This window comes from Triticum dicoccoides, chromosome 6B (genome assembly GCF_002162155.2).
Source record: "Triticum dicoccoides isolate Atlit2015 ecotype Zavitan chromosome 6B, WEW_v2.0, whole genome shotgun sequence".
Classification (NCBI taxonomy): domain Eukaryota; kingdom Viridiplantae; phylum Streptophyta; class Magnoliopsida; order Poales; family Poaceae; genus Triticum; species Triticum dicoccoides.
The window spans coordinates 230,342,771-230,352,478 of NC_041391.1; the positions used below are offsets into that span (position 1 = coordinate 230,342,771).

General features: G+C 43.0%; 1 protein-coding gene across 1 annotated transcript; it reads left to right on the forward strand.

Moving 5' to 3' along the window:
- The first annotated feature begins 213 nt into the window (after positions 1-213).
- On the forward strand, positions 214-5,518 carry LOC119323485 (26S proteasome regulatory subunit S10B homolog B-like). Its single transcript, XM_037597158.1, has 10 exons — positions 214-371; positions 2,158-2,277; positions 2,889-3,025; positions 3,168-3,329; positions 3,446-3,532; positions 3,602-3,688; positions 4,106-4,243; positions 4,555-4,746; positions 4,827-4,925; positions 5,010-5,518. The coding sequence occupies exons 1-10, from the start codon at positions 266-268 to the stop codon at positions 5,082-5,084; spliced, it is 1,203 nt and encodes a 400-aa protein (XP_037453055.1). The 5' UTR covers positions 214-265; the 3' UTR covers positions 5,085-5,518.
- The last annotated feature ends 4,190 nt before the right edge of the window (positions 5,519-9,708 follow it).

A 9,708-nucleotide genomic window follows, 5' to 3' on the forward strand; every position in this document is an offset into this window, starting at 1 on the left:
GCATTCATAAAGATGATTATGTATACGTGTCTATGAATGTATGTGTAAAATAAATTGGACTACGTCAACGTCAATTATTTTGAGTCGGAGGAAGTACTATTGCGAAATTCCACCTTCAAAACAACCTAACATCCACAATTTACGTATTCGGTTACAAGAAAGCTATTCCGTGCTTAAGTTTATATTTTTAGGCAAAAAACCAAACAGTTGGAACTCATTCCCTTCTTGCGACAGAAGCAAAGTCGAGGGACAGATCGCAGCGGCGATGGCCGACGGAGAGGACGCCGCCGCCGCCCGTCGCCGCACGGCCAAATCCGACTACCGCAAGAAACTGCTCAACTGCAGGGAGCTTGAATCGCGCGTCGGCACTGGTAACGCGCCCAGCTTCCTTCCTCACTCCGCTCGAAATCTAGATGCGTTCTAGTGCTAGATTGGGCGTTGCCGGTATAGGGCCGGCCTTGGCCTGCGCTGTCGGTGCAGAGTAGATGTTGTTTCCCGGCTTTAAATCTGCTGGTTTGCAGGGGCGGAGCCAGGATTTAGGTATAGGGGGGGCCAAGCTAAGTAGACAAAAAAAAATCCAGCACAAAAGTAATTATATAGAACAAGTTTGAGAACTTGGACATTATCCTCATTCACAATTTCAATAGGTTGAGAACTCAAAGGAACTGTCTAGAAAACATATTAATCTTTAACGGTGTTTGGCAACATTTCTCTCTTCGTAGCTACTGAATTGCAATCTCAGAATTAGCTATATAGTCTATGACTCTATGATCGACATAGGAGAATTTTCCATCGCAGATAGGAACTCTTACACGATGGTTTCCATGATAATTTGTAGGGCAAGTATAGCATCTCAAATCTCGCAGCAAAGCAACTAAAATCTGATTTATACTATCAACACTGGTACAAGATGAGAACAGAGAAAAATTAGTATAGAGTGTGATGTGTTAACCTTGGCTAGTTCGTTGGCTGTGGCAGGAGAAGTAGGCTGCGTCGCCGACTCGCCGTACTAATCAGACCATGAACAGCGAGCAGGGAGATCAGATCAAAGGCAGCGGGCGGCAAAGGACAGCGAAGCCACACGACGGCGGCAGCGGCACCTAATCTCACCCACGTACACGCTAATCACGCTTCACGCTTCACGTACGGGAGAACGCAGCTCCAAGTTTGCCAATTAGGCCGCCGGTGGGCTTTTTACATGGGCTTCTTTTTTCTCCTTCCAAGATACACGAGATAGGGGGGGCCAAGTATGCCCGTACGTGCGATTTTGTCGCTAATTACGTATACTTGTTCCTAAACTATCGCTCGGTTGGGGGGGGCCTGGCCCCTGCTCGTCCCCCCTTGCCTCCGCCACTGCTGGTTTGGACGCTGATTGCTTGATGTGGATCTGAAGTTTTGCCAGCGAGTGCGATGTGAGAGACTTAGGGTTTTGTTTTTGTCGTGGTGGTCGACTCCTTAGAAAACTTAACATTTTTTGCGCTTCCCTGATTGCTTGATGTGGAATAATTGGTGGCCCTTCAGTAGATTTGCGAAGTTCGTTCTTCCGCTATTTTAGAAATAAGTCTTTATACCCCCAAAAAATGTCACATTGCCGGCAATTCTGGATCACATTGCCGCGTTGTTATTTAGGTGTCAATTCTGGTTCAAAGTGCTATTTTGTGGACTCTACAGATTTATGTCGGCACATTTCCGTATGGGTATGGAGTATGGGATGCCTGTTCATAAGTGATCTGAAATTTTCTAAGGTCAATCACTTTTCCAAGCCTTTGGATATCCACCCATTCTCATCCCCATCTCATTCCATGCATAACATCCAGACTAAAAATTGCATTTTACATCTCTACTGTTAAAAAGAGTGTGTGTCCGTTACTGCAAGTTTAGGCAAAGTGGTGTGTACTTCTAGGCGATTGAGATTTACAAAAGATTCAGCTAACAGGGGCAATTAGCAGAACTGTTTTGGTGTTGGGACTCAGGCAGTTTCACAAGTTCAGCTTACTTTACAACCCTTGATGGTCTGCGAGCAGCTCCATAAAGTTTTTAGTTGGTTATGTGTACTGAGCGATATTTGTACAGTACACGTGCACCTGTATTATAAGAAAATATTGTGATCCTTCTTAGTATGAACTTTCAGTTGACACATGGCACATCTCCATGCAGTGAGGGAAAACCTTAAAATTGCTAGGAAAGATTTCGCAAAGACTGAAGATGACTTGAAGTCACTGCAAAGTGTTGGACAAATAATAGGAGAGGTCCTTCGTCCTCTTGATAATGAACGCTGTAAGTAAAGAGCCTCTCTCTCTCTCTCTCTCTCTCTCTCTCTCTCTCTCTCTCTCTCTCTCTCTCTCTCTCTCTCTCTTTATATATATACTTGGTACATATATTTTGACGGACACTTGCCCTGAAAAGTTAAGTATAGATGGTCCTCTTGTATGAGGATTTGTACACTTACAAAAGCTCCCCAAGAAATCATGGTTCAGTACATGTATGAAAAGTCACAAAATATATGATCTTGTGCAACTAAAGAGAAGATAAGAAGTTATATCACACGTTTAGCACAAGATGATATATTGTCACGAATTTTGGCATGTGTACTGTGTACATGAAATAACAAGTACTCCCTCTGTAAAGAAATATAAGATTGTTTAGATCACTTATATTTCTTTACAGAGGGAGTACTTACTATGAACTTCAAAGGAATGTTTTTGAAGTGTGCAAACTCACAAAGGCCTTCACTGGACAGGGCCTCCATAGTCTCTGCTTTGCTTGCCACACTATAAGAGAACCAAGTTGATCAGTTTTATTTTGCGTATTCACATGAAACTGCCACGTGTAAATTTTGCTTTTCTTTATTAGTAACAACTTAAAGCTGAAATACCTATTTGTTGAAGTTATTGTTAAGGCTAGCAGTGGTCCAAGATATGTCGTCGGTTGCCGGAGTAAAGTGGACAAGGAAAAGTTAACTTCTGGAACTCGTGTTGTGCTGGACATGACAACTTTGACAATCATGCGCACTCTGCCAAGGGAGGTATGATTTAGTAATGCTGATCAGCTTCTTACTCCTTTTGTTGGTGCATTATTTAGTAATTGTTTTATTTTATGATCCTTTTGTTATATTTAAAATTGGCTTCCGGCGATGTGGTACGAAACTGAACTTGTTGTTTCTTTAGGTGGATCCTGTGGTGTATAACATGCTACACGAAGATCCAGGCAATGTCAGTTACTCGGCTGTAGGTGGCTTGTCTGATCAAATCAGGGAACTCAGGGAATCAATTGAGCTGCCTTTAATGAACCCTGAATTGTTTCTCAGGGTTGGAATTAAACCTCCCAAGGTAAATTTAGCACAATTTTTTTTGTTTATGATCCACTTTCCTATATAAGTTGAAGAGGTAAAGATACACATGTTGTGATTTTGGGAGTCAGTGTATGCTTGCTTTACTTTTTCCAGGGTGTTCTACTCTATGGCCCACCAGGAACTGGGAAGACATTATTAGCGAGGGCTATTGCCAGTAATATCGATGCTAACTTTTTGAAGGTGGGGTTTTCACTTGGTATTTTCTTTCCATGAGTATTACATTACAGTGACATATTGTCTAAAAACCAGATTGTGTCAAGTGCTATAATTGACAAATATATCGGAGAAAGTGCTCGTTTAATCAGAGAGATGTTCGGCTATGCACGCGATCACCAAGTAAGTCTTGCTCTTTCCTTCCTTTTTGCAAAGCTAGTTGGTCTTAAACTTAATTCCCTTATCTGTAAGACACGCATAGTGGCAAATGATCATGCATCCACTGTTGTTTGCAGAGATGCAAGCTGACTTTAATAGTTCCTTTGACCCAGATGTGTCATCTAATTATGTTCCTGTCCACACACTATCGAATTTTAAGTTAATTGAACTACCAAAGAGTCATATATTTAGGAACAGAGGGAGTAGATCTCAATACCAGTTTTGCAAGAGAAGAAGAAATCAAACTTTATACCTTCACGTTTGAGCTCCTGTTAGAGACAATATAAATGCATTTTTGTGATCTTTTGACATATATCGCCATTTAGTTTGTTTGCAATGCTCACAAATTTTGTTTCCGTCTGTTCAAATTGTTATTTCTAGCCGTGCATTATCTTCATGGATGAAATCGATGCAATTGGTGGGAGAAGATTTAGTGAGGGAACCAGTGCTGACCGTGAGATCCAGCGGACGCTGATGGAGCTTCTTAATCAGTTAGATGGATTTGATGAGCTTGGCAAGGTAAAGTCTATATCATCAAGTCTTTTTCCTGTCTAGGTAACTTTATGCCATATATGCAAAGGCAATGGATTTGATTGAAGTAATTTCCTTGCCTGAATGTGTGTGTGATATGCACTCTTAACTTGCGTGGGTAAAATATACCAGTCTGTGGATTAAAATTTATTTTCATCTTTGCTTCATTGCTTGTATGAATTTCCTGGCCGCTGATTTGCAAACATTTTATTTGACTCCCTTTTCTAACATTGCGCACAATTCTTTCCTTCTTGGCGCTGTATGGATTCCTCTTGATTGTGATATTTTTGCCTAAACAGGTCAAGATGATCATGGCAACAAACCGACCTGACGTTCTTGACCCTGCGCTCCTGCGCCCTGGTCGTCTCGACAGAAAGATTGAGATCCCGCTACCAAACGAGCAATCAAGAACAGAAGTACTTAAAATCCATGCAGCCGGTATCGCCAAGCATGGAGAAATAGATTATGAAGCGGTTGTGAAACTGGCTGAAGTGAGTATATCTTAGCTAACGTTCTTATCGCACATACAATCTTGTTGCATTGCTCAGATTCTCAACTCATCTGGCTTCAGGGATTCAACGGGGCTGATCTTCGCAATGTCTGCACCGAAGCTGGCATGTCTGCAATTCGCGCAGAGCGGGACTACGTAGTCCATGAGGACTTCATGAAGGTGCGCTGTCGTACACGCTTAAAACCCGACCACGGACCATCTGCACCTTAACAAGCACTGAAACTCACATTTCGTGCATCTCAGGCCGTCAGGAAGCTGAATGACGCCAAGAAGCTGGAATCCAGCGCCCACTGCAGCGCAGACTTTGGCAAAGACTAAGGCGTAGTGGTCACTGATGTAATAGCAGATCTTGCAACAATGGAGATGCCCCTTCTCTGTAAGCGTGCGGGAGTTCAGCTTCGCTGTAGGCATCGAAGCAACTGGCTGGGAAGCTGAAGATGTTGCTCCCTTCATGCTGTGCAGTCAAAGTCAAAAGAGGACCATTCAAGAATTTTAAATCAGATGCTCTTTGCTCGTGCGTTCACACCCTTTTTCCCCCCTGGAGAGCTTCCATGCAACACTAGTCTTGTTAGTAACTTGGTTTGGGCTGTACCATTCCATGTACTTTCGACAATGTGCTTCGGAAAAAGGTTATTCTTCTGTTAACCTTTGAGTTGTGGTTTACTTGCATACGACATGCGACCATGATTGTTGGGTTTACAATCTGTGCTCTTTGCTGTTCATTGTCATTTGTCAATCAATCTCTTTGCACCCAGGAATTTTGAAGAGATCCAGATTGTAAAATTTTCTGTAGTTTTCCTTTAGAAGTGGGATCAAAAGAAATTTCCCTTCACTTTTCTTTTTCTCTATTTTTTTTAAAACCAAATGAATGAATATTGTTGTTAAAGCAGGATTACTAATTTACTATGAACCAAACATGCCCCCTAAAAAAAATATTTGTCTTCCAAGTAGAAATGGGCTTTTATAACGCCATAATAAATATGACTTGAGATAATTTCCTCTCTTGTTTGCTACAGCTAGAAAGAAGTGCAGCTAGGGTTTGTAAGTGTTGTTGTTGTCGGTTCCCCTTGTTTTTTGGTGCCTTCTGCTACCGTCGAGATGGGGGGTCCATAGTTTGGGATTGACCGTGTTTGGGTCGCCCTAGCTTTTGGCCACAAGCTAGGTGGTGACGAGGCAATGTTGTCATCGGTGTCTTGGAATAAGATCTTGTTCCAGAGATGTTGACCGGTATCATGGAAGGCGTGTCAAGCTTTCGTCAGGGCTAGATCTTAGCCCCATTAGAGTTAATATAACAATTAGTACAGAAACTTGTAGTGGTGGGAACAGAATCATACAAAAACTTAAAAACTCCACAAAAGTGGTCCTTCAACTCTCCTAACAGAGCATTTTAGACCATTTTCGTCAACTCTGCCGGTGCACCGTCTCCCGTCGCTATAACCTGCGTTTATGGTACGCCGGGTGGAAACGGGCCCACTTGTCAGTTTCACAGAGAAAGAAACATAAAATTAAAATGGGAACTGGACTCGAACCAGAGACCTCCCGCAAAAAAAAATCGCTGCTAACAACTCAAACTGAACTAGTTACTTGGTGCATTTGGAGTTGCGTCATTTATATCAATTCATCCCCAGTTTACAGACGCTGACAGTGACTGCGACCGTTGTGCGTGTCCTGCCGTGCGGATCCCCGTCAATTAGCTACTGATCTTTTTGCTTGTTGACTTATTTCCCTTGCAGTCAATTACTCAATTAGCAAGGAATGTCAACAACCCCTAAGCCTTGTGCACAGGGAGGTGAAACTAACATAAATTATTTTCTTATGCACAATACAACTAAGCAATTGTTGTTCTGGTGATTTTTCTATGTTGTCAACCTGTTCGCATTCTCTCAGCACATTCAGTTTCCTTTGTGCAGAAAGAATTGTACAATTCATTGCGTGAAGGTTCTACAACTAAGAATGCTAAGGAGGCATAAGAGCATCTCTAGCAAATCCTGCAAACGGCCGGGCAGTAAAAGTCGTTTGAGGGCTCCTGCAAAAATTATTTATAGAATGGTGAGCCCTTCGGCGGAACAGTTTTCGTAAACCCGTCCTGCAAATGTTTTGCGGGATCTATTCCGCGCCGGGGCCTCGCTGTCCCACAAATACAATAATAAGCAAACATTTATCAAGTTCATCATCATATATATACATCACTAGTTGATATCATACTAGTTCATCACATCCAAAATCATGCGCAACAAACAAGGTATCAAGTTTAGGTTCATGAATGAGCGATAAAACAAGGCAAAAGATGCTCAAATGACATAGATCAATCAAGCAACATTCTCACTGTTGCGAAGAACGCCACCACCAACACTGCCCCTAGCACCTCCATCCCACCACATTGACAGGACAGCTCGCACCACCATCTTCGCGAACTTGAACTGGAGAGTGACCGGAGAGCTCGCAGGAGCAGACAGCGCGTCAGCGGAAGCGGTATGACCGACAAATGATGCCCGCCGCTCCTCGTTCGCCAAGACCGATGAGACACTGAAATGGGTCCGCAACGGCACGAACCTCGCCGCCGCATGGGCCCTTGACCGTTCCGTCATCACCAAGGAGACGGACGCCAGACGTCGTCGTCGCCTCGACAGCGAGATCACCAAGTACTGCGAGGAGCGGTCTCTTGGCGAGACTCCGGACGCCGGCAAGGGCAAGGCCTCCGCCGGTGCTCCACCCACGCCGTCAGCACTGGCCATGGCGGCACTCCGAACCGCGAAGCATGAGACAGACGGACAAGGCTGCCACATCCCTCTGAAAGCCTTGCGTCAATAGCAGACGGTGACGGCCGTTCGGCAGGACAGGGCGGCCATGTGTACGAGGTTGTTGTCTGGTATAGAGTTGAGGTTTTTTTATAAAGTTTTTAGTTAAACATCCGAAAATATCGACTTTTTATGTAAACTATGTTCGAATTTTAATGAAATCCTTCGTATTTGCACGATTTTCGCCATGTTAATTCATGTGTTTCAAATGTATACGGCTACAGTTGGATGGTCATCTCCCGCATCCGTGTTTGCGAACTGCTCCGCTGTCTGTAAATGGATGTGGGAGAAAATTTACAGATCTGCCATTGGAGAAGCCCTAACAGCAGCAAGTTTGACAAGACCTACACTTTGTATTAATTAACACACCATTGTATTGCGGTGCTACATGATTAATATCCCGAAGGGAGCATGATAGTAAAGTCACGTCAGAGGAAGTAGATTCATGTACACGCCGACCGCGGCTACAATAATATAAACTACTTCCTCCGTTTCACAATGTAGCGCATATAATTTTTTCTAAAAGTCAAACTGTATGAACTTTGACCATGTTTATAGAGAAAATCATATACATCTAGAATACCAAATACATGTGCTTAGATATATCACAAGACATACTTTCATATTATATACATTTGGTATTGTAGATATAAATAGTTTTTTCTATAAACTTGGTCAAAGTTTATAAAGTCTGACTTTGTAGAAAATCTATATGCGCTACATTATGAAACGAAGAGAGTATTTAACACCATATGCAGCAACAAATCAAGCCTGTTGGAGTGGTCAGGAGACGAGTTCTTAAGCCCGAGCGCCGCGGTTCGACCGACGCACAGCAAAGGTCTTTTAATTTTGTGTTTCTCTCTATGTGACATTGAGAAGTGGGCGTGTTTCCACCCTGGCGCACCACAAACGCGGGTTATAACGGCGGGAGATGGTACACCGACAGAATTGACGGAAATGCACTAAAATGTTCTGTTAGGTAAGTTGAAGGACCATTTTTGTGGGTTTTTTTAGTTTTTGTATGATTCTGTTCCCACCACTGCAAGTTTGTGTACCAATTGTGGTATTAACTCTAAATCTTGGGTCATGTTTTGTTTAATGTTTCATCTAGATGGAGTTGGATGGCACTGTTCGCTGGAGTGGACAATTGCGGTTCATGTTTTGGTCTTTTCGGTTCTCTGTTCGGCAAATCACTTTCAGCTTTGTCGATAAGCTAGTGAGGTAATGCCTCCCTGGTCCTTTCTGACCGGCTATGGGACCGTTCTCTAGCTCCCTTCACCGCCTTAAACTCGAAGACATTATTTGATCCTGGTTCATTGTCGCCAGCTTCTACTGACTCCCACCATCTTGCGTCACCAAAGGTACCCTGGCTCTGAGAGTGTACCACGGTTCTAGAGGTATTGAACTTTGATTAGGTGCGTCGTCAAGGAGTGTAGGAGAAAGACAACATCGACAACACTCCATCTGTTCCTAAATGTAAGACGTTTTTGACGGTTCAATTTAGGTAGCACGTACTTTTTAAGAATGTTCTTAGAAAATTTTAATATGTATATATAGCTTGTCCTTCTTGCAAAGAAAATAGTTTTATCCGAATTAGGCACTTATCAGGTTATCCTTAACTCGTCAAGGAGTGCAGGAAAAAGACAACATCGACATACCTAAGGATATGTTTTTTTATTTTCTACTCCCCATGTATTCCTAAATGTAAGCCATTTTTGGCAGTTCAATTTAGGTAGAGTTAGTACAAAGTTGAGTCATTTATTTTATGACGGAGGGAGTATAAGAGTGTTTTTGACACTACACTAGTATAAAAAACGCTCTTATATTATGAGACGAAGGGAGTACTTTTAAGAATGTCCTTAGACAGTTTTAATATATATAGCTTGTCCTTCTTGCAAAGAAAATAGTCTTATCCGAATTAGGCACTTATCAGGTTATCCTTAACCCGTTCCTGAAAAAGGGTTATCCTTAACCTGAGGCAGCCCACATAGCTCGGAGCACCTGCAACGTGTTTGGTGAAAGCCATGACCCACCCCGCAGATCCAACGGTCCCAAACCCCTCCACCTCATCGCGCACGAATCTCGAGGGCCCCAAAGCGCCACGAGACAAACGCCTCTCCAATTCAAACGGCCGCGGGCAATCC